Source organism: Neoarius graeffei, chromosome 21 (assembly GCF_027579695.1).
Source record: "Neoarius graeffei isolate fNeoGra1 chromosome 21, fNeoGra1.pri, whole genome shotgun sequence".
NCBI lineage: Eukaryota > Metazoa > Chordata > Actinopteri > Siluriformes > Ariidae > Neoarius > Neoarius graeffei.
Window position 1 is genome coordinate 30153529 of NC_083589.1, and position 26210 is coordinate 30179738.

The 26210-nt window shown below is 42.7% G+C and overlaps 1 protein-coding gene across 1 annotated transcript in view; it reads right to left on the reverse strand.

Annotated features, from left to right (window-relative positions):
* The window catches only part of depdc4 (DEP domain containing 4), a 29570-nt gene extending 5742 nt beyond the window's left edge, over window positions 1–23828 (reverse strand). Inside the window, exons 1-7 of the mRNA XM_060902950.1 lie at window positions 23747–23828; window positions 19866–20274; window positions 19640–19791; window positions 16205–16397; window positions 9546–9781; window positions 4994–5136; window positions 741–866 (exon numbers count right to left, since the gene is read on the reverse strand). Coding sequence (XP_060758933.1) covers window positions 741–866; window positions 4994–5136; window positions 9546–9781; window positions 16205–16397; window positions 19640–19791; window positions 19866–20274; window positions 23747–23828 — 1341 coding nt within the window. The remainder of the gene's footprint in view (window positions 1–740; window positions 867–4993; window positions 5137–9545; window positions 9782–16204; window positions 16398–19639; window positions 19792–19865; window positions 20275–23746) is intronic.
* Between the last annotated feature and the right edge of the window lie 2382 nt (window positions 23829–26210).

The window sequence follows — 26210 nt, forward strand, 5'->3', positions numbered from 1 at the left end:
AAACCACAACACTCTCCGTTACATGCAAAAATAACCACACAGCCTTAGATTAATAAACTCACCCCATCAGAAAGAGAAACGGCGCCTTGCACACACCAATGCCTCCGATGGAATGTAATCCTAGAACGGTCCGTGTATCATCCGATCATTCAAGTATTCCATTCAATCTGGAAAACGAGGTTGCGGTTTTTTTTTTGCTAGAAATGGTGATCTCCAATGTAAATACCGTGTGTCTGTTTGCTTCGCGGTGTTTCAGCTCCTCTGCGCTCTGTTTAGTAACTCATTCCATAGTGAAATCACACGCCTGTATGCAGGTTAAGTAGCCATGCGCTCAGCCCGCATCATACAGCTGATTCACGGAAAAAAAAACAAAAAGACTTAAATCATCATGTGAATGGCCCATATGGTAATTTACCCACACCCCCCAGCAGGCTACAGTCCTGACAAAAACGAGACAATTTGCAACAAAAAATGTATGCTTTTCCAACAAAACAATCTATTATCTGAAATACTGATTGCATTCTTCAAGATCTCAACTTGCACATGATGGAAAAAAACAAAAATCACAAATTTCGAAAAAAAAATGCTTCTTTTGCGATTATCTCGGATTCGTTTCGGCCGACATGTGTCCCTGGATTCGGTGAGCGGTCACACATATACATACATACATACATACATACATACACACACACACAAACACACAAGTTAAAATGTGAGTGAGTGTCTTTTCCTGACAGTACCTTGAACAGGTGTAAATGGTGGTCCGTGAGAAACAGTAGGAGCTGCTCACACTGGGCGCGAGACACGTCTTTGCTCTGAAGCACAGCCTTCATGAACGTCCTGCTGATCACGGCCCTGTTCTCCATCTGCTCCCAGAGAAACGGGACACATTTTCATGACGCAATTTGCGACAAAACTTCACTGCGATAAAGAACGCTTACGCACATTAACACTACGTTCAGACTGCAACCTGAAACGACCCATATCCGATTTGTTGTGAAATCCGATTTTTTTGTTAGGCCGTTCACATTACCAATTACATGAGACTTGTATGCAATCTCCAATATGAACAGAAAACGACCCAAAAGTGTCCCGCATGCGCAAATTGACACATAATAAGCACATCTACATAATACGTAAACAAAAAACAAACAAACAAAAAAAAAAGCGCACTCTTCAAGTTTGCAAGTAAAGCATGGAGATGAGGCGAGACCTGGCGATGTGGTTTTTGTGGCGGCGGCGGAACTCGCACAATAATCTGATTAATGTGGGCAGCAGACTAATGAGACCGAAGGTGTCAAATTACTGGAAATTTCCAGAACAATCTTATAATCTTGTAATACAGGATGGTTTAAGTTATAAATCAGTTATAGAAACCGTTTTATTTAATCAGGCTAACAGATCAACATCCAGGTCCCTACCAAATCCACCATTAGCTTGATCAATTCTATAAAAGTCTATTTAAATTCTGAAAACTGTACAAATGTTGTTGTTTTCCACCAAAGAGGCGGGATTAGCCGACGCAGAATAGTGACGTTTGTCTCTTGTTGATGACGTGTAGGTCGCATGAATGCGACCTGTCCGGTCAGACTGCAGTCGCATGTGAAAATAACGGATATGCATCGGAATTAGGACCACATATCCAAGCGGCCTGGGTCGCATGTGAAAAAATCGGATCTGTGTCGTTCAGATTGTCAATAACAAATCGGATACAGGTCGCATATGGGCAAAAAAATCGGATATGGGTCGTTTCAGGGTGCAGTCTATACGTAGTCTAAGTTTGGTGTGCGATGCTTGCTCATTCGAGTTATAGCTAGAATAGCTCGCACTTATAGCTATCAGGTTAGCGCTGTGCAAACTGCATACCTTCATCCAACACTAGAGTTGCTCATTATCTCAGCAAACAGGTTTACTCATACTTCTACTGTGTCACTATAAAAACCTAGAGGGCCACTCGGACAGCGCACATCTCCTCCAAGGACAATATTCGACTCTTCTATGACATGCAAATCTGCAACCGTGACCACTTTATTTATGTCTGGATAGATTTCCAATACTATTCGAATGACATACCTACGTACATTTGTACGTATCCAACAGGATTATTGGTACCATGAATCTGGAGTAATCATATTTCTACATTGGCTAGTTTTTTTTTTTAAACTATTGAACTTTACTGCCATCTACTGGATTTTACAATGTACGGTATTGTTGAGCGCAGACTTCCATCAAGGCCAAATGGCGTATCTCGCAAAGAACGCGAACGTGACAAATAAGTTCACGGATTCACTCCAAAATTTACTAGGTTCTTCCTTAACTTGTGCTACACCTTTCCACCAAGATTTATGTAAATCAGGCTCGCAGGTTTTGCGCAATCCTGTTTCAAGTCAGACAAAACAACAAACAAACTGGACTTGAAAACATAACCTCCTTCGTGGAGGTAATGACCAAAAGGATGCTACGAATCTAAAAGCAGTAGCCGTCTTGAAGCTGAATCATATTCTTCCTTCGGATACAGAGGTCACATTTAGGTAGCTCATGTGGCCTGAGCACATCTGGGGTCTATGTGATGTTGCATGAAGCTTAAAGCTAGACGGCCTTTCGATTTCATACAATCGGTGAAATTTAGTTCCCTCTGAAATTCGGACATTGTGAGATGTTTATTTCTGTAATATCTCACAAAATATCAGGCCATTCCGTGGCTGGGAAGTTATTTAATTTGAGGGGATTAAAGCAAATAATGTGCATGAAAATCGCTCGCTTCGCGCAGTCAAGCAGACACAGGAAGTCCGTGTGTGTGCGCATGCGCAGGTTTCCCTTTGAGCGTGCACGGACAGTGACATCATTCTGTCGCTAAACGAACAGCTGATCACACCGAGGTGCTCGCTGAGCGCCGATATTTATTAGTTTGGTCCTGCGTTTCCTTTCCTTCGTATACAACAACGTCTTTTCTTCTCGCTTTCTTTCCATTACTGTAGTCGGTCTTTCACGTTTCATTCGCACACTCACGTCCTCCATTTTTCCCCTCCCGTTTCAAATTTGTATCCCACAATGCCTTGCGCCAACGGGGAAAGCCCACCACATGATGTGATGCATGATGTATCTTGTATTGGGTCATGGTGAAGCAGGATAAAAAAAAAAAAAGCGGAGAATTAAGGGCCACATGGCCTGAAATTCATTAATTTTTTTTAAACTAATAAAATTGGAAGTCTGCGTTTCGAATTCAGTAGCTTTCAGTCCACTAAACAAAAATAACTGGATGTCGGGGAAAATTCTTTTCATGACCTACACTTGAAAAATCTGAAAAGGCGGTCTAGCTTTAAATCCAATAGCTGTTATTTACAACTATATGTCTGTATTATAACAGCAAATCTGTCTCCGTAAACAAAATGGGTGTCCAAAGCCAAGGACCCACCCTGAGCTCAAGGCGGCAGAATTGTCAAGTCTAAGGATTCGAATGACAATTTGTATGTTAGGTTTTTTTAAACAGACAATTATCCTGCTATTTAAAGAAAGTGTTTATGTACAGATAATACACTGTATTACTAAAGAAACATCACACACCAGTCGTCACGTCTTTAATGATCAACTGCATTTGGGGATTAAGGGAAACTGTGTGCGTGTCCACTTTATTTTAACCAAACTATTCCTACAAACTAGAAAAATGACTTGTAGAGAAAAGGCATTTAAACAAAACAGACATTTATAATATGAGCATAACTACAGTACTGTGCAAAAGTCTTAGGCACGTGTAAAGAAATGCTGTCGACCAAAAATGGCTTTGAAATAATGAAATTAAACGTTTCAACATAAAAAAATTTAAAAAAGAAACAGTAAGCCATAATAAATGAAACAGTTGATATTTGGTGTGAGACGAAATTCCCTTTGCTTTAAAAAAAAACCCACCACAGTAGTCTGAGGTCCAGTGAGTGCAGTTTTATGCGGAAGTGAGCTGTGGGTTTTACTGAGCATCTTCCAGAACCTTCACAGTTCTTCTGGACACTTTGACTGTCACACTCGGTTCTTCATTTTACACCAAAACCCAGCAGCCTTCATTACGCTTTCTTTTTTCATCTGAAAAGTGCTCTCTTATGCCGCTTTTCCACTACCAAAGCACCTGAGTTGGGCTGAGTCGAGCTCAGTGGGGCTGTTGGAGTTGCATTTCGACTACAACCGCGCTGAACCGTGCTGGCTGGAAGTGGGTGGACACATTGGGTGGAGTTAGCGAAAGTGGGTGGATGTCACGTGATGTCGTTAGGCGGCGCAAACAGTGACATCAGTGACCTTTAAGTGGTAGTCTCACGACCCGAACAGTAAACAATAAACATGGAGGACATGGAGTCGTTAGTGTTGCTGGTCTTGGTGCTGTGGCTTGTTGTCACCGACAACGCGGACAGATACTGGCAAGAGCGTATAGATGAGGCGAGGCGCATAAGGCTTCAGAAATTCTTGTAATTCTTCTTCTTCCGGGTTTGCGGTGTTTACAGATCCCAGCGTGCTCGCGGGGCGTGTGTGGGCGTGTGAGGACACTCCTCCTCACCAATCAGTGCACAGGGGAGTGTCTGCTCACGCCCCTAGCCCCACTCGGCTCGGTTTGGCTTGCTTCAGCCCCACTCCAAAACCGTGCGAGTTTTGGGTGCTGAGCAGGGCTGAAGCAAGCGGAGTCGTGCTGCTCTGAGGTAGTCGAAACGCGAGCCGTGTCGAGCTGAAAAAGGGTAGTGGAAAAGGGCCATTATGTGATATGCTGCTCAGATACAAACTTGTTTTTTTCCCTGTAACATTTAATTTTGTGCTGGAAAATGAACATTTGGACTCAAAAATGTTTTTGCACTGACTCGATAATGTAGAAGTCATAAAATAGAAAAAAAAAAGGGTGCCTAAGACTTTTACACAGTACTGTACAACCCGATCTTAAAGAAGAAGTTATATATTCTATTATATTTAAACTAATAAAATCCGGAGTTCATTTTAGGTAAATGATTGTAAACGGCACCGTTTTGTGTAGCTGGAAGGCTTTGGGGTCGGCAGCTTCAGCCATGAAGGTCAGGAGTCTGCGCAGTTCGTTTCTCGAGCTGGTGTCCAGAAGTCGCAGACACAGCCGAGATGCCTTTAGAGCATCCTCAGCCCTACCGGAGTCTGACACACACACACACACACACACACACACCACATTAAAATGCAAAATCGCATAAAAATAGTTGATTAACCATTTGCATTTTCCTGGGCTGCGTGGTTTCAACTCAATATTTCATAACATGAAAACACATTTAAAGGAGATACGCAGAGCCTTTATTTTTTAAATACATTTCTGAGTGGATAGTACCTCCATCCTTGACTCTTCTATGCTGCATAAATGGGAATAAAAAATATATATATTTTTGAGAGTTAAAATCGACCACGGCGGCACGGTGGTGTAGTGGTTAGCGCTGTCGCCTCACAGCAAGAAGGTCCGGGTTCGAGCCCCGTGGCCGGCGAGGGCCTTTCTGTGTGGAGTTTGCATGTTCTCTCCGTGTCTGCGTGGGTTTCCTCCGGGTGCTCCGGTTTCCCCCACAGTCCAAAGACATGCAGGTTAGGTTAACTGGTGACTCTAAATTGACCGTAGGTGTGAATGTGAGTGTGAATGGTTGTCTGTGTCTATGTGTCAGCCCTGTGATGACCTGGCGACTTGTCCAGGGTGTACCCCGCCTTTCGCCCGTAGTCAGCTGGGATAGGCTCCAGCTTGCCTGCGGCCCTGTAGAACAGGATAAAGCGGCTACAGATAATGAGATGAGAAAATCGACCACAAAGTTGGCATTCGAGCCCCGCTGAGCCAGCGAGCCCCGAGTGAGTGACGTCACAGCAGAAACCGGTTTTAAGGCTGAGGCCTTTTACAGCTATAGACCAAAGCCAGACTCGGCAGGCGAGAGTGGTTGCAGTGGCCTCTTCGTTCGGATTTATTGGAGACTCTTCAGATTCCTCAGATAGCGATACATCTGACTGTGATAGTCTTGAAATTTGAGTGTCTGTACATGCTACTGTTATATACGTAGAACAGTATCAGTTCGAACCATTGGATAGTGAATCCGATAGCAACACGTCGGCCATGAAGGCCCTCACCTTACAAAATAAAGCCAGAGAACAAAGCCGTCTAGAGAATTGAATGGAATTGAACTGACAGCCTCATGTGACTCTCATTAAAACAGGATGGGTGTTATAACTTGTGCAACATACTTGTACATGCATGCGTTTTCACTGATAAAACGTAAAAGGCTCATTAAATAATCAGATGACCCGAGAATCACATTCTGAAGCAAATTAAATAAATCTTATACTGGTAACTTAAACACACAATACAAGTTACATGTATTAATCTAAATCCAGGTAAACAACGAGTGTTGTTTTGATGTAACCAAATGAGAGTCGCATCTTACCCGTCTGTTCTCGCTTCTTGAAGGCCGATCTTGTGGTTGATTGTTTCAAAACAATCTGACTTTCAGTTCTTCGTTCATTCGCTTCTTGCACGTAAGGGCGAGATATTGCTGCTGAGGCAAACATATCCAGCAGAGAAATCTGATGACTGGTCCAATCATTCTTCATTTTCTCCATACAGAGTACTCCGCCATTACTGCTCAGCTCACCTTCTGGGAGAACTGGTGCAACTGAACTTCCTTTCCTTTTCTTGTAGTTTTCTTTTCCTTTAATTGTTGGTACTGCACCTTCTTTCAATACGGGCTTATCGCCAATGCTGCTCAACAGATCGGAGGTTTTGTACAAGTCTTCAGTAAAACATGCCCATGAACTTCTCGCAAAACGCATCCAAACCTTTGCAGTTTGAACATTCTTGGGTCATGAATGCAGCGTAAATCCACCTTCTGTCATCTTACTGCACCCACCAGCAACACATCTGCGTGGCATGGTGATAAATTAGCTCAAAATGGAGGCTCGGCATTGCAGTCAGCTCTGTGTTTTAGCATAGCGGAAATGGCGAGGAGACCAATAGACTTCCTGCAGTGATGTCACAGATGAAGGTCATTCACTCAGACCGCTACTTATATGAAATCATTTTAATCGTAAAAATTACGCTTAAAGGTCCCATGGCATGGTGGTTTGTTGATGCTTTAAACGGGCTCGTGGAGGTTTCCGGATGTTATATCCGCAGCCTTTCTCGAAATGAACCCTCGGCACGTAGATATAGCCTCCTGGGAGAAAGCCCCATTTCAGCGCTTTTCCCAGTGCGTCGTTTTGCTAATGAGAAGCAGGAGGCGGGGAAGGGTAGAGGGTGGGGGCGGGCCATGGGGGGGAGGGGGAGGGGCTTGACCAAGCTGCGCACACATACTCGCTGCTATCAGCGCCTGTAGCCACGCTGCTAAGACAAAACCCCGTTCTCCCTCGGACTCCTTTCGTAAACTCAACGTGACACAGAGAACAGAGAGTGAGAGTGTTCGGAGTGGTAGTTTACGAACGTATAATACCCTAGGCTTGAACACACACTCCATAACCAAAGAGGATAGAAGCAGCAACTACAGCAACATATCGCTTATCCAACAGAAGACATGCATTGCGGAGCAATAGTCAAACATAAGCTCATAAGTTAGTCAATTTCCAGACTAAACTCAGTTTAACAGAGCATGCTGCATGCTCTTTAGTTTTGTAGCGCAGAGTACCTGGCTAACTGCAGGAAGCGGTTAGCTGCACAGCTAATGTAGCCATTGCAAGGCTAACGTGGCACCGATTTTAAAATACGGCAAAACGACTTAACAGTTATACACTTACTTGTTCGGTGTTTGTGGCTGATGCGGCAGGGATGCTTGGTACAGACCCAGGCTTCAGTGACAGTTGATGTGCAAAACCTGCCCTGTACTGTCCCAAGTTGTGGAAACATTCATCAGGAAAATGCTTCCGACAAACATACACCGTCTTAGGTAGACTCGACGGCGTATTATTGGAGTAAATAAAATTAAGCCACTGCGTCTTCAGGGGCTCTCCCGTCGGCAGTAAAAACAGACTCCTTTCTGTGTTGTCACATCCATGTACAGCGCAATTTCCATGTTTCGCTCGCTTAGGTGGTGCCATGTTGTTGTGTCCTCTATGGTCTCCTCACTACAAAATTGAAGTGACGTATCTATGGTGGCAACTTTTGAGCTGGGCGGGCAATCCATACAGTGGGTGGGAATCCAGAGGGGGGGCGTGGGGATCATCTCCCTTGCTGACGTAGTAAAGGGAAGAGTATCTGTGAAGATACTCAGTCGTCCAGGTACATAGTAATCTGTGGTTGGTAGAAGAGAGCAACTGGACTTGCTTGAAAAGTCTTGAAGACGTTTCGCCTCTCGTCCGAAAGGCATCATCAGTTCTGTCTGTCTAATAGGGAGTATCAAGTATTTATCCTCTCATGGATCATAATAGAATCCAAATCAGAATGCTGATGGCTGCATTGAAGGTGGCTGATAGATGTCATAGACACCCACCTCTGTTCAGTGATGGTCGTTCCAGGCTGACAAAATTGAACAATCCTCTCTGGCTAAGATGTCTGCCAGTTTTCTGGAAGTCCTCTCATACTCCCGCACTAGTCGAAGGGAACTCATCCCAAAGTGTGTAGAAACATATCTGTGAAGATACTCAGTCGTCCAGGTACATAGTAATCTGTGGTTGGTAGAAGAGAGCAACTGGACTTGCTTGAAAAGTCTGCAAGCTTGCAGACTTTTGCAGACTTGCAGACTGGACTTGCTAGACTTTTCAAGCAAGTCCAGTTGCTCTCTTCTACCAACCACAGATTACTATGTACCTGGACGACTGAGTATCTTCACAGATATGTTTCTACACACTTTGGGATGAGTTCCCTTCGACTAGTGCGGGAGTATGAGAGGACTTCCAGAAAACTGGCAGACATCTTAGCCAGAGAGGATTGTTCAATTTTGTCAGCCTGGAACGACCATCACTGAACAGAGGTGGGTGTCTATGACATCTATCAGCCACCTTCAATGCAGCCATCAGCATTCTGATTTGGATTCTATGATGATCCATGAGAGGATAAATACTTGATACTCCCTATTAGACAGACAGAACTGATGATGCCTTTCGGACGAGAGGCGAAACGTCTTCAAGACTTTTCAAGCAAGTCCAGTTGCTCTCTTCTACCAACCACAGATTAAAGGGAAGAGCCTATCAACGCGCCGTTTTGACGCGCCATTCTCAAATGTTGACAAAGGGTGGGCATAGTTTGGTTTACACATTATGACATTTCTAGCCACTGGGGTGACTTAAGAAGGTCAGAGGAACTCATTTTAATGTTAAAAAAACTCAGAAAGTGAAAATTTCATGCCATGGGACCTTTAAAACGATTCCTGTGCCGTTCTTGAGCTCTCAAGGCATTTCTAAACAAAAAGTGAGGCCATGGTTCTGCATATCTCCTTTAAGAACTGTGTACAGATCAATTTTTGCATTTTAGATCCCCTCAGATGTGGAAAGAACCCAAACTGAAAGCTAACGAGGTGTAAAAATAGGTATTCAAGGAAGAAAGTTTGTTAAACGTTGTATACTGAGTGCTTTTGTATCTGCATCGCTTTCACCTAGAAGCTGAAGGATGCCTGCATAGATGTCCATGTAACATCCAGCCAGTAAGGGAACTCTCTCCTGACTGCTGAAGTACTTGGCTATGGCGTCGAATAATAGTTTCTTGTAAGCACCCAGCTTCTCATCAGCCTCCGCAGCATGGACCTGGAGCAGCTGCTCTCCTGTCGCTACTATCACCTCATCTGGGAACAGCTCCAGACAGTCTGCCGCTGCCATCAGCCACGAGTCCAGTCTTTCGGACACAGAAACAGAAGGTGGATGTGATTCTGTTTAACAACACTAATACACCAATGTAGGTGGATGAAATATAATGTTAAAACTAAAAATATATAAAAGTTGCAGAAGTGTATTGCTGCCACACCAGGGGGAGGAATCACATAATAATGTAAAAAGTTTGTTATGACAATTTATTTTTTTCGTGGTCCAGTTTCCATCAAATCCTGCGCTCTGATTGGCTGGCGAGGACCTCTGGCGACTCGCTCGTTCACAACAAACAAACATAGTAGCATTTGTTTGTCAACATTTAACTTTTTTTTATAAGATTTATTTAAAATATTATCAAAATCTTATAAATTTTTGCCAGCATTTCTCAGGAGAATAGCATTAATTTTATAGCATGGATAGCGATAACGACAGTGTTCACAGCGAAAGCGAGTTTTACTGCCCTGAGGAAGAAGAAATAAAAGAAAATATTTCAGGAGAAAGCTAAAAACCTCTAACTGTTGCCAACGCTGAGCAAAAACATGTCTGAATCCTGACTGACTCTTATTTGTATAAATAGGGGACTACATAGGCAGCAAAATGTAGTTTTTTTCCTTCCTGCCACGGAAGTGCACTTGTATACCAAGGAGAAAGCCATTTGCATTACAGCCGTGAATGAGGATTCAAAATGGCGGCTCGGCTCGGTTTTCCCTTTCGGGCGCTCTCGTTTTCTGTTAGAATTTGGTAAAGAAAAAAAATATATTATTTACCAGCTTAAGCTCGGCCTTGAATACTGACCTTGGCCCAGAGGGCCTCAGTGTTTGCTTTTCCATAGCTCGCGGTGCTAAGCGGAGCCACGTCATTACGTCGCTCTATACGGAAGTTACGGCGCTACGTTTGCATAAACCTTGGCGCAAATATCGAAGCAAAAACAACATGGAAGAAGCAGCAGCAACAATAATAATGGATGACTTAGCGTTTGTACAGATGCTGCTTCTCGTTGCTTAAAAATGGCGATCTTTCGCGGTCTTGTTATTGTTGTTGGTCTTAACAACTCCGCCCCCCCCGCTGACGTAAGCGGTTCTTTCCTCTGGCCCAGCAGAGAGTTGGTGCTAGCCTGGAACCGGGTTTTCTGGCCCCAGAGCCAGTTCTTTGTCAGTGGAAACAGAAAACCCGGTTCCAAACTAAGCACTGGCCCCGAACCAGCCCTGGAACTGCTTTGGTGGAAAAGGGGCAAGTCAGTACTTTCAAGACCTCAGTCACGGTATTTTACCATACAGACCTCCCAGCTGGTAAATTTTATATAAATAATGTGTTATAACAATATATTCACGTTATTACATGAAACTTTTCGTGTTATAACAGTTTTATGTTATAACGTGATAACTAAACTTATGTTTGAATGACTGAGGTGTGTGGAGAATAAACTGGCTCATATGGGGAATAAACTGGCTGATACGGCTCATTTACATGATTTAATCAAGTTTTATTTCATGTTTGGGTTGAACTGCTGGAAAGTTAATATATTTACAGAGTCAAACTTCTGAGGTCAATAACTCTAAAACACAAGAGACGCCTCTTTCCTACTGTATGAAGGTAGACAATGAGCTCTAACCTAATTTTAATCAAAAGGAGTCGTTCTCCGAGCTGGACTAATAACAGTTTGGGTTTTTTTTGTATTTTATTTATACAAGAACAACACAATACAATACAATACAACACAACCTCTCGTAGAGGAAAAAACAACCACATTTCACAGACTTTTTTTTTTAATAGTACAAACAGTAAAAAAAAAAAAAAAAAAACTAGGAGGCATAATAATATACATATCATTTTTTTTAATTAAATCTGGACTAATAACAGGGGTCTGTGTGTGCTGCTGGCTGTGAGGCGAGCACACAGGGATCGTCTAAAAAGTGCAAGACCGAAAAGAGATGCTCCAAAAATATTCAATAACTTCACCGTTATTCACTGTCATGTCACCAAAATCACTGTGCACATCAACAGTCTCCTGTTTGTGATTTTGGTAACAGTACAGTGTAGAACAGGAAAAAAAAAAAAGTTATTGAATATTTTACTCGATAAAAATTCCCTAAAATTATGCAAAAGCACATTTTTTTTCAAAATAACTGCTGTAGTTTAACAAACAGGAGACTGTTGATGTGCGCACTGATTTTGGTGACACGACAGTGAATAACGGTGAAGTTATTGAATATTTTTGGAGCATCTCTTTTCGGTCTTGCACTTTTTAGATGATCCCTGTGCGCTCACAGCCCACTGCACACAGAGACCCCTGTTATTAGTCCACCTCTGAGAACGACTCGTTTTGATTAAAATTAGGTTGGAGCTCATTGTCTACCTTCATACAGTGGGAAAGAGGCGTCTCTTGTGTTTTAGGAGTTATTGATCCAAGAAGTTTGACTCTGAATATTTTTCCAACCTTACAGCAGTTCAACCCAAACATGAAATAAAACCTGATTAAATCATGTAAATTACCCAGCTTATTCCCCATACACCTCATTCAAACCATATATTCAAACATGAGTTTTAAGTTATCACGTTATAACGTGAAACGTTTCATATACAGTTGTGGTCAGAAGTTTACATACAGTGAGATTAGCCTGGGCCCGCCCATCCTAAGTGTGACGCAACATGGGGGCCTGTTGAGAACTTACGGCCCTTTTCCACTACCCTTTTTCAGCTCACTTTAGCTCGCTTCAGCTCGACACAGCTCGCGTTTCGACTACCTCAGAACAGCACGACTCAGCTCGCTTCAGCCCTGCTTAGCACCCAAAACTCGCACGGTTTTGGAGTAGGGCTGAAGCGAGCCAAACCGAGCTGAGTGAGGCTGGGGGCGTGAGGAGACACTCCCCTGTGCACTGATTGGTGAGGAGGAGTGTCCTCACATGCCCACACACGCCCCGCGAGCACGCTGGGATCTGTAAACACCGCAAACCCGGAAGAAGAAGAATTACGAGAATTTCTGAAGCCTTATGCGCCTCGCCTCATCTATACGCTCTTGCCAGTATCTGTTGGCATTGTCGGTGACAACAAGCCACAGCACCAAGACCAGCAACACTAACGACTCCATGTCCTCCATGTTTATTGTTTACTATCCGGGTCGTGAGACTACCGCTTAAAAGATCACTGATGTCACTGTTTGCGCCGCTTAACGACATCACATGACGTCCACCCACTTTCGCTAACTCCACCCAATGTGTCCACCCACTTCCAGCCAGCACGGTTCAGCGCGGTTGTAGTCAAAATGCAACTCCAACAGGCCCGCTCAGCCCGACTCAGCACGGCACGGCTCAGCCCGACTCAGCCGCGTTTGTAGTGGAAAAGCGGCATATGTCTGGCAAGGCAAGCTATCTCCAGCTCTTCCAAGCTCCCGAAAAATCGGGAGCCAATCAACTTTGAGCATCTCCAACGGCCCTGGGTAGAGGCGTGTTCAAGGCAGTGACGTAGTAGAACTGCGACCGGAAGCCATAGATTGTTTACAGAATCTATGCCGGAAGCGCTTCATTCACTAGAAACATTACGAACATGGAGCAGCGGCAAGCCTTTGACACAGCGGTAGATGCTGTATTGAAAGCATTCAACGGGAAGTTCTCATTGAAAACGGAGCAAAGAGCAGCCCTGGAGGTATTTATCTTCTTCCTGTTACTCAAGCAGTTTCCGTCACGTCACATACGTCAGAGGAAAGAGTGATGTGATTGGTTTAAGCTTCGTCACAGCCTTTTCTGGCTTCGACCAGTAGCAAACTGAGGCATTTCAGGGAGGCAGGTCAACCACGCGCTTTGGGAAACAGTTGGGCTTAATATCTTTGCCAGACCAAATGCTCGCAGAGCTTTGAAGTTGCGTTAGCCAGACTACAGTGAGATGAATGTCATCTTGGATATGAATGTCATGGCAATATTTGGGCTTTCAGTCATTTCTTTGAACTGTTCTGTGGCAGAATGTACAGCATACATCTTTTAAAAAAAAAACCACTAGAATTTGGTGCACAAGTTTTAATTTTCTTTGGGTTTTCTGAAATCAACACAGGGTCAAAATTATACATACAGGGTCAAAAATGTACATACACTCAGATTATTAATTCAGATGTGCTGAAACTTCCAAAATGTCTCTTATCTTGCCAAGGCCGAGGTCTCTTAACTTCCTGTTAGTGTTATGATTGACTGCAGTGGTAGCTTCTCTGTGCCTTCATAAAAAAGGGTTTGTTTACAGCACTCACTAGATTGACCAACACACAACACAATGGGAAAGTCCAAGGAGCTCAGTGCAGATCTGAGAAAGGAGGATCGCAGATATACACAACTCCGGAATGTCTCTTGGAGCCATTTCTAAACAACTGCAAGTTCCAAGATCAGTTCAAACAATTGTATCCAAGTTACTGTGAGGTGTAGTCACTTTGCCAAGCCACTTTGCTTCAAGAAAACCCAAACTGTCACCCTCAGCTGAAACAAAATTGGTTTGGATGGTCAGGAACAACCTGGGAACCACCATGGCACAGCCCTGCCATGAACTGGAAGCTGATGGATCACTGTCTACAGTTCAGATCACCATGGACTAAGAGGCTGCTATCCAAGAAATAACCCCCTGCTCCAAAATCGACACCTTCAAGCTTAACTAAAGTTTGAAGCTGACCACACGGACAAAGAAAAAGCCTTCTCGAGGAAAGCTGTATGGTCAGATGAGACAAAGATTGAGTTGTTTGGCCACAATGGCCACCATGTACAGAGGGACACTGTACCAGCTGGTGGTGGTGGTAGGATCATCATGCTCTGGGGCTGTTTTGCTGCCAGTGGAACTGGTTCATTGCGCAAAGTGGATGGAATAATGAAGGAGGAGGACTAACTCAGAATTCTTCAGCATAAACCATCAGGGACTTGGGAGTTACAACAGGACCGTGAACCCAAACACGCATCAGAGCTGGTTGTGGAGGATAAAGCAGGCTAACATTAAGCTTAAAACAAGTCCTGACTTCAACCCTATTGAAAATATATGTACTGTCCTTATAAGTCGAGTCCATGCCAAGGGGGGGATTAATTGAACTCTACCAATTCTACCACGAAGAGTCATGAAATATCCAACCAGAATTCTGCCAGAAGCTTGTTCATGGTAAACAAAAACGTTTGGTCAAGGTGAATCTTGCGAAGAGACATTTTACCCAAATATTAGGTGTGCTGTATGTATATTTTTGACCCTGTGTTGAGTTCAGAAAACCCAAAGAAAATTAAAACTTGTGCACCAAATTCTAGTGGTGTTTTTTTTTAATTAAAGATGTATGCTGTACATTCTGCCAGAGAAAAATAACAGTTCAAAGAAATTACTGAAAGCCCAAATATTGCCATTACATTCATAGCCAAGATGACATTCACATCACTGTATGTAAACTTCTGACCACAACTGTAATATTAGGGGTGTTCACACGGCATATATTTGCATCGATGCTGCACCGATGTATTTTGTTGCGATATATCTTACACCGGTGTAAATTTTGTGGAGCGTTCACACGTCACAAACCTGCTTACTAGAGAGAAGCGTGTTAGCACCGGTGCAGCCCCACTTGCGTTCACACGGCAGTTTTTGCGACCGTGCTATACGATAGTAATAATGCGGAAATGAAATATGTGCATTCGTGAAAATGTACTTCCTTTTCCCGGTTGTCATGGCATCACCAAGCGCCGGGAAAACAGCGTGGATGAAGACACCAGTGTTGCCAGATACTGCTGACGTTTTCCAGCCCAAAATATGTTCAAATCCGCCAAAATGCACTTAAAACCACCCAATCTGGCAACATTGGAAGACACGCAGTTCTGTTGTTGATATTCGCCATTTTGGAAGCGCAAAATACCAGGATGCAAATTATGCAATGCCCGTATGTAATCAACTCTCCTCCCGCGTAGCGAGTCTACCCCTATAGCGTTCAGATGGCCCATTTTATAATCGGTGCTGCCCCGCAAACTAGCATTTACTCCGGAGTAAATTTCTTAAACCACCTCCCGAGCAGGGTTAGATTTGCACCGGTTTAAGCAGCTTTCAGGGGCGACACCGGTATAACTTTGTACCGTGTGAACGCTCTACCGGGGCAGCCCCGGTGCTACACCGGAGTAAAAGTTGCCGTGTGAACACCCCTATAGTGAAAATATGTTATAACAAAACTTTTTCATGTTATTACGTGATACTGATTTTTTTTTTCTTTTTTCTGGTGTGGCAGCAATACGCTTCTGTAAGAAATGAAAATCATAACATTATATTTAGTTCCACAACAAAAAGTTTGGTTGTATAACTACAACGACAATAAAGTCTCATCTTTTTAAACATCAGTGAAACTATTTCTAATAATTGGCTACTTCTTTAGTTATCCAGACTAATTCATTTGTTATCCAATGGCCATAACATGTCGATTTCCATATTTATTTCTGCTTTCGCTGTATTGGACACTGACTCTGGCAGGTTGAGGACCTGAGACACTTCCCGATCCACACAGGTGTTGGAGATGACCAGGTCATGGTTCCTCAGCAAACGCATGCGAAGAGGAGCAGGTTTTGCGGGTGACGTCAGGACGCAGTCCAACACCGGCACCTCTACTAACTGCAACAGCTGGAGTAGGGTTTGTTGTTTCCACACTTCCTGTACCACTGCAAAAACAACAAGGTATCACGGCATGCATTTTTAAAATAAAATAATTCAGCAATAAAAAAGTGCTGCATATGGATTAGAATTTTATCACCGTCAACAAAACTAAGGTGCTTTATTCAGCCAGGTCCTGACCGCAAAAATCAGGAGCTTTTCAATCACAGCAGCAACAGGGCTGTGGATTTGGACTCATTATGAAATCAGAAAACATATTTCCCTCGTGCTATTAAACCAATTCACTCATGTCCAAGAATCTTGCTTTCAACACTGTTTTCGCATTTCCACTCATCCCCAAGGTTTTATTGACAAGTTTCAAAATCAAGTTTGAGGAATACCTTTTACGTTATGGTCACAAAATAAATGTTCTAATTTTACTATTTTTTTTTTGCATTTACCCAACACTCAATGTTTCTTTTGTCATGTTTAATAAGAATAAAGATAGTATCTTGCTTTATCTGGCCTCCACTGTGGAAAATTTTTATTACAATTCAAATGCTTTTGTAAAATTGATTTCAATATAAAATAACTACATCATGAAGAATTAAAGCCCCTCCTTCACAGAGGAGTGAAAATATTGAATATATTTCCTCTTTTTGATTGCTTGGGTTAAAAATGCTGAGTTATGATGACTGAATTGATTATTCACTTAAATATGAATAATATGATACAGTTTGGGTATTTGATATGGTGAAATAGGACACAATGGATAAATCAAGAACACACCGGAAAGATGAGAATAAACAGTGGTGGTAAAAGAACAGCGACTGTACCGGCTGAAGATCGCGCGGGTCTCTGCTGTGGCGTGCGAGCAACGGGACATCACTACCGCACCGGATGGAACGCAAGGCGGGGGCGGGGCAAAATGACTGGCCGTAGATTCTATCAAAAGTTCGATCTAAATTGACCATGGTTGCAAAATATTGGCCAAAAATACGCAAACACTACGAAATATGAAAGCAAGATGAAGAAGAACTTATACTGCAAGACTAAAACAAAATAAAACTGTCAAAACTCCCCTTTTCAGTGATAACGTCCCAACAGATCACCCGCGTAACAGAAAGACCGCAAATGGAAGCACGATCAACTTCTAACTGTTGCAGTGGAAAATTCCATTCTACACATGCAAATTGTTAATGTGTGTCCTTCCCCGCACACAAATAACACGCTACGGTAAAAAAATAGACCACAACTCATTTTATAGCTCAGAAATTCATACAAGCCCAGCTACCATCGTAACATTCTGTAAGAAACATATTCTATACCTCACTTTCAGCTTTCGTTTTAAAAAAACAAAAACACAGATTTATAACTAAATTTTTATATGGCATAGTGATTTTAAGTTACTACTTTTGGTGAGGTCGTGACCTTGACCCTGAGGCTTTCCGTTTAGATCAAAACACACGATCGTATTGGTTTTGGGTATGCGGAAAATGGAGTTACAACGGTGATCGAATATTTTGCATGATGTTTTATTACGGTTATGATTATTCTGCGAGCGCACCAATCCTTAGGTGGATAAAGTTACAACTTAAACTACAATCAGTGATAACTGTAGACTTTTCAGTGGACTACAACCTTTTTAAGGGAATGCGATGTAGTCGACCATTTATCATGTCCCAGATCAAGCCACCATTTGTCCACAAATTTGCAGAATTTTTGCCAAATTCTGAATAGAGTATTCACATCAAAGATTTAGTTTTATCTGTATTATTTCTTTCATCATTTTATTTCAAATTAAAACCAACACCACCATTCAAAACCGGATAGTTTATTGACTGAGTATATTTAGTGGGGGACCCCCACAGTACCCAGTTTCTGAGACAGACCCTTATATAATACAAATTCAATGACATGACACACTATTGCCGCTTTTCCACTACAAACGCGGCTGAGTCGGGCTGAGCCGTGCCGTGCTGAGTTGGGCTGAGCGGGGCTGTTGGAGTTGCATTTCGACTACAACCGCGCTGAACCGTGCTGGCTGGAAGTGGGTGGACACATTGGGTGGAGTTAGCGAAAGTGGGTGGACGTCACGTGATGTCGTTAGGCGGCGCAAACAGTGACATCAGTGACCTTTTAAGCGGTAGTCTCACGACCCGGATAGTAAACAATAAACATGGAGTCGTTAGTGTTGCGGCTTGTTGTCACCGACAACGGCAACAGATACTGGCAAGAGCGTATAGATGAGGCGCAGATCCCAGCGCGCTCGCGGGGCGTGTGTGGGCATGTGAGGACACTCCTCCTCACCAATCAGTGCACAGGGGAGTGTCTGCTCACGCCCCCAACCTCACTCGGCACGGCTTGGCTCGCTTCAGCCCCACTCCAAAACGGTGCGAGTTTTAGGGGCTAAGCAGGGCTGAAACGAGCTGAGTCGTGCTGGTTTTTGGTAGTCGAAACGCGAGCCGTGTCGGGCTGAAGTGAGCTGAAGCGAGCTGAAGTGAGCTGAAAAAGGGTAGTGGAAAAGGGCCATATATGGTCTAAAATTTGTGGACACTTAACTATCACACCCATACGTGCACAATGAACAGCCCATTCCAGATTTAGTCCCACTTTGCCGCTCTAATAACCTCTACTCTTCCGAGAAGGCTTTCCACAAGATTTTGGGGCATGGCTGTGGGGATTTATGATAATTCAGCTATCAGAACATTAAGTGAGATGAGATCAGACAATGATGTCAGGTGAGGAGGTCTGGGGTTCAGTCAGTGTTCCAGTTCATCCCAGTAGGGTTGAGATCAGGGATTTGTGCAGGAAACTCGAGTTCTTCCACTCTAAATTTGGCAAACCATTTTCTCATGGAGCTTGCTTTGTGCACAGGGGCATTGTCATGCTGGAACAGGTTTGGGTTTCTTAGTTCTAGTGAAGGGAAATTGTCATGCTGTAGCATACAAAGATGGAAGAACCACATATGGATATGATGGCCAGGTGTCCACATACTTTTGGCCGTATGAAATGGGATGTTTTATTGGATGGAACTGGATCCTTTTGATCGTCATAGTAGTAATTAAGTCTAAGGGCAGCATGTCCTGCACTTTTTTTTTCTTGCTGTTGGTTCTGTTATTTTACTGCTCGAACTGGATTGCAGCTTCAAGAGAAAACGATAGACATATTTATGAGAGTACAAGTGATTTGGTTTCATTCTTCTGGAACAAAGCCAGGAAATTTCCTCAGGATCCTTCTGTGAGATGCAATGCTGATGGAATATGTTAAAAACAGCAATGCGGACCACCTTTACAGAGAGCCGTCTCACCTCGCTTTGAGAGGTAGGTAGTAGATAAACCAACACGATTCAGGCCTGAAGGTATTGACGGCTGGAGGTTAATGGTTTTCAGTATTCTCTCCACCCTTCTGTCCGAGGATCCCAATGCCAACGGGTTGGAGATGGTCCTTACGTCATCAAACCTTTAAACACACATATAATGAGCAAAAATCAATCATTTTCAGGTTGATACAGCATCATGAAATTATGTTCTGACCTGGATCCCTTCTTCTTCTTTCCATTTTCTTTCCCAGGTGTTTCATTCTCCATATCACCACTGCGCCTGGCTGATCCAGGAAGGCCGTCGGAATCCAGAAAGCGGTAGAGACTATAGCCGGAGTCCTCGAAGGCCAGCTCTTTTTCCCTGCAAAAGAGCTTCACACCAACAGGTTCGAACACTCGGGCGTCCATGAGGGCCTGGCAAAGCCGAACAGCTTTGAGGCGGGTCACGTCGCTGGTGCAGAAATAGATGTTCTGCATGAGGTGGCTGAGAACCACGTCGACGGCATCGGAGCCAGTGAAGCAGTCTCTGTGTACTCGCAAGTGCTGTCGCCGACGCCTGACCTCCACCTGCGTCTGTAAGCTCTTGATGATGTTACGCCACAGCTGGGTTGCTCTAAACGGTCCTGCCACAGTTCGGAGAGAGAGTCGGAGGGTTACGGTATATGGCACCTTCAGCCAGGACGCATTCTAAAACAGTCCATCTTTTCCAGCCATGTGGGTTAGTGTTTCAGTTTAACCATGGAGATTTTTGTTAACAGTTTTTATAACGCAACACTATTGTCTCGCTTGCAGTTTGTGAACAAACCCAGATATTGCGATACATATCGTATATGAGAATTGTGATTATACAATCACCAGCTACTTTATTAAGAACACCCCTACATCCACCTGCTGTTTTATGTAGTTCTCTAATCAGCCAATCCCTTGACAGCAGCTAAATACATAAAAACATGCAAATACAACTCAAGAGCTTCAGTTTAAAATGTTCAAACATCAGAATGGGAAAAAATTGTGATCTCAAAGGGGCGGCACGGTGGTGTAGTGGTTAGCGCTGTCGCCTCACAGCAAGAAGGTCCTGGGTTCGAGCCCCGGGGCCGGCGAGGGCCTTTCTGTGCGGAGTTTGCATGTTCTCCCCGTGTCCGCGTGGGTTTCCTCCGGGTGCTCCGGTTTCCCCCACAGTCCAAAGACATGCAGGTTAGGTTAACTGGTGACTCTAAATTGAGCGTAGGTGTGAATGTGAGTGTGAATGGTTGTCTGTGTCTATGTGTCAGCCCTGTGATGACCTGGCGACTTGTCCAGGGTGTACCCCGCCTTTCGCCCGTAGTCAGCTGGGATAGGCTCCAGCTTGCCTGCGACCCTGTAGAAGGATAAAGCGGCTAGAGATAATGAATGAATGAATGTGATCTCAAAGTGTGACTTTCTTTCACTGTGGCATGGGTGTTGGTTTGAGCGAGATGGACTGGTTTGAGTATTTCAGAAACTGCTGATCTGCTGGGGTTTTCACACACAGCAGTCTCTAGAGTTTACACAGAATGGTGCGAAAAACAAAAAACATTGAGTTGACTGAGCGACAGTTCTGTGGGTGGAAACAAACGCCTTGTTGAAGAGAGGTCAGAGGAAAATGGACAGACTGGTTCGAGCTGCCAGGAAGGATATAGTAACTCATAGCAACTCTTTACACCCGTGGTGAGCAGAAAAGCATCTCAGCATGCAGCAGCAGAACAACGCATTGGGTTCCAGTCCTGCAGCCAAGAACAGGAGTCTTAATCAAGAGCAAGTTCCTATTAAAGTGGCGAGTGAGTGTAATAGTACAAGTGTACGATACTTTGTTATGTATAGTGCACTCATGCTGCAGTGAGCTCAAGCTGACGAACACCTTCTTTGAGCTTAATGTAAGGCTTTACCCTGTGTTTTCAGTCTTTGTGATAATCTCTGAGGAATGACATGGGAGCAGAAAGAAAGGAAAGATGACTGATTTTCCCTCAAGCAAACGAGAAGCGTGTTGGCTTGTAAACTTTATAGAGAAATTCCCAGCACTGAATTCATATCTAACAGGTTTACACACACAAACCCCGCCTCGCAGCAGCAGGTCAACTGTCACTGCGTCAGTGGGGTTCAAACAGCAGAATTACGGGACTCCCTAAAGTGAATGACGCATGAAATGGAATGACGAATGACAGCTAGTGATTTGAACAATAAATGGTCCCTTGTCATTCAGATTCTTATAAATGGAATAACGATTGAAATGTAGGTGGAATGACATGCTTTCAGCTCATGAAATGGAATGACATTGTTTCTAAGTGGAATGACATACTTTTAGGTTATGTTATCAGCGATATCACCTTTTACAAATGGAACGACAGCGTTTCCAGGTGGAATGACATACTTTAAGCTAATGTTATCAGTGATATCCCCTTTTACAAATGGAATGACGGTGTTTTTAGGTGGAATGACATACTTTGAGGCAATGTTATCAGTGATATCACCTATAAGAGCAATTCCAGCGTTATGGACGTGACACTTGAACTCAAAATGGCAACAAATGAGCCAGTGCATGTTTTATTGTCCCCCAGTATTTAAACAGGTGTTGCATATTTTAAGGCTGTACCATACTGGAGAAGTGATAGAACAAGAACAATTCCCATAGTACATCTAGGGCATGCCAGAAAACGCCAATAAAAGATGCGTTATGGATGTGACAGAAAAAGTATCACTTTTCTTGGGTGACTGTACATTTTTATCAAACTCTGAAATCGTAAACCTAATGTCGAAATGGAGATATCCGTTTGATAGAGGGGTCCAAGGTGAATATTAAAAAATCTTTGTTTAAAATATTTTGTATTTCATGCAGAGTTTTGGAAGGAAAAGTCAGCGTTATGGATGTGACGAAATTCCGTTACGGATGTGACGCGTCTGAAATAGACATGGCATATGTTTAGAAAATCAGCAATTTAACCACCATAACCCTTTGAAAAACTCTCTAAATATCAGCTAAAACTATCAAAGTTCTTAAATAATATTTAGGATGGCTATTGTTTTGCTGTTTTGTGGATTTTAGCATACATTTCTGTGGCTTGTGGCAATAATATAGAATTGTACATGATCAAAGTTGGTTTTAGCTTGGGTTTTACATTATAAGAAAGAAAGACTGACAGTGACATATTAGGTTGGTTACAAATTGGTTCAACTTATTCACATCTGTAAAATACAGGCCTAGGTGATATCTCTGGGAGTGGTTTTGATGTATTACATGTTGCTTTAATTTTGCATGGTGAGGTTGACATTTACATGGAATTGCCCAAAACCTACAACCCTAGCAACAATGTCATTCCATTTGTTAATTTGATATCACTGATAACATTGCGGCGGCACGGTGGTGTAGTGGTTAGCGCTGTCGCCTCACAGCAAGAAGGTCCTGGGTTCGAGCCCCGGGGCCGGCGAGGGCCTTTCTGTGCGGAGTTTGCATGTTCTCCCCGTGTCCGCGTGGGTTTCCTCAGGGTGCTCCGGTTTCCCCCACAGTCCAAAGACATGCAGGTTAGGTTAACTGGTGACTCTAAATTGAGCGTAGGTGTGAATGTGAGTGTGAATGGTTGTCTGTGTCTATGTGTCAGCCCTGTGAAGACCTGGCGACTTGTCCAGGGTGTACCCCGCCTCTCGCCCGTAGTCAGCTGGGATAGGCTCCAGCTTGCCTGCGACCCTGTAGAAGGATAAAGCGGCTAGAGAGAATGAGATGAGATGATAACATTGCCTCAAAGTATGTCATTCCACCTAGAAACCTTATCATTCCATTTGTAAAAGGTGATATCACTGACAACATTAGCTCAAAGTAAGTCAATACATATAGAAACCCTGTCATTCCATTTGTAAAAGCTGATATCCCACCAAGCACCCACTTATCTTATCCTAGGCAGGTCTAAAACTAAAGATTTCAATCGTTATTCCATTTGTAAGAATCTGAATGACAAGGGACCATTTATTGTTCAAATTTACTACCTGTCATTCGTCATTCCATTTCATGCGTCATTCACTTTAGGCAGTCCTAGAATTACACAAGTACCGCTTCCTTTATAAAAGGAGAGAGAGAGAGAGACAGACCTGTCGGGTGTTTCTTCTCATTAAAACATCTCGTTTGACTATTCAGTCTTCTAAACCTCGGAGTCAAATCCACCGCCATCATTCGAAAACAGGAAGTGACGTAGTGGGTACACGGAAATGGGCCGAAACGCTGGTCTGAGAACGGTTTCAGTGTGTCGCCTTAAATATCATAATCATTTCATCGCTTTCAAATTTGTAAAGAGAACACAGGAGTTTCACACTCAGAGCGCACACTGTCAGACTGTAGAGCACCCACAACTTGTAACGTAGCACCAATAACCTGTTTGTCGTTATATTTGCACTACTTCACCACTACTACCTCTGGAAGGGAGATGTTGAGCATGTTTTATTCCGTTGTAGTAAATACAGTTATCAAAGACAGAAATGGTTGGAGCTTGAAGCAGGTTCAGACATTCACAACATACTAAAGGAAGAAGGAATACAGCGAAATAGAATTAAAGCACTAATCATTTATCTTAAGGATACAGGTCTAATGAAAAGAATATAATTTTTTTTTTGTAGCCTAGTAATCTGACATAGAATCTGTCCAGTCCCTTCACACACTCCTGTACAGTAGGTGGCGGTATACACAGATTGTGATAATCTGCCATTAAAAAGAAGAAGAAGAACTACTACCTCTGCCATCTTTCATCGATGCAATTATTATGTGCAATTAATATAGGCCCTAAACTATTTTTATGCATACTTTATATATATATATATATATATATATATATATATATATATATATATATATATACACAGAGTCTACCTGTAATGTGCAATTTTTCCGAGCCTCTCAATAAGGCAATTTTTCTATATTTTTCACGGTAGATAATGCAAATAGCCCTCTGCATTTAATCCTTAGTTTGTCTAATTTTTATTTCAGTTTTATTTGTTATCTGTTTGACATTTTCTTGCTCATACTATTGCTAATACTCATACTACTGCTAATACTCATACTACTGCTAATACTCATACTATTGCTAATACTCATACTACTGCTAATACTCATACTATTGCTAATACTCATACTACTGCTAATACTCATACTATTGCTAATACTCATACTATTGCTAATACTCATACTACTGCTAATACTCATACTACTGCTCCTAACACTACTGCTGATACCCATACTACTGCTAATACTCATACTATTGCTAATACTCATACTACTGCTAATACTCATACTATTGCTAATACTCATACTACTGCTAATACTCATACTACTGCTAATACTCATACTACTGCTAATACTCATACTATTGCTAATACTCATACTACTGCTAATACTCATACTATTGCTAATACTCATACTACTGCTAATACTCATACTACTGCTAATACTCATACTACTGCTCCTAACACTACTGCTGATACCCATACTACTGCTAATACTACTGCTGATACCCATACTACTGCTAATACTACTGCTAATACTCATGCTACTGCTGATACTACTGCTAATGCTCATACTACTGCTAATACTCATGCCACGGCTGCTAATACTCATACTACTGCTGCTAATACTCATACCACCACTAATGCTCACACTACTGCTAATACTCATACTACGGCTGCTAATACACTGCTGATAATACTCATACTACTGCTGCTAATACTCATACCACCACTAATGCTCACGCTACTGCTAATACTCATACTACGGCTGCTAATACTCACACTGCTGATAATACTCACACTACTGCTGATAATACTCATACCACCACTAATGCTCACACTACTGCTAATACTCATACTACGGCTGCTAATACTCACACTGCTGATAATACTCACACTACTGCTGCTAATACTCATGCTAGTGCCAATGCTCATATTACTACTAATACCACTGCTAATGCTCATACTTCTGCTGCTAATACTCATACTACTGCTGCCAATACTCATACTACTGCTAATACTCATACTACTGCTGCTAACACTCACACTACTGCTAATACTCATACTTCTGCTACTAATTCTCATGCTAGTGCTAATACTCATACTACTGCTGCTAATACCACTGCTGATACTACTGCTAATACTCACACTACTGCTGCTAATACTCATACTGCTACTGCTAATACTACTGCTGATACTCATACTACTGCTGATACTCATACCACTGCTGGTGATACTACTGCTAATACTCATACCACTGCTGCTAATGCTACTGCTAATTCTCACTATTACTGCCCAAACTACTGCTAATACTCGTTATTACTGCTAATATCACTGCTAATACTCGTTATTACTGCTAATATTACTGTTTATACTCATACTACTGCTAATGTTACTGCTAAAACTCATACTACCGCTTATACTCATAACACTGCTGGTGATACTACTAATAATACTTATAGTACTGCTAATGCTCACACTGCTGCTGCTAATGCTACTAATACTACTGCTTATACTCATACTACTGCTGCTAATACTACTGCTAATGTTACTGCTAATA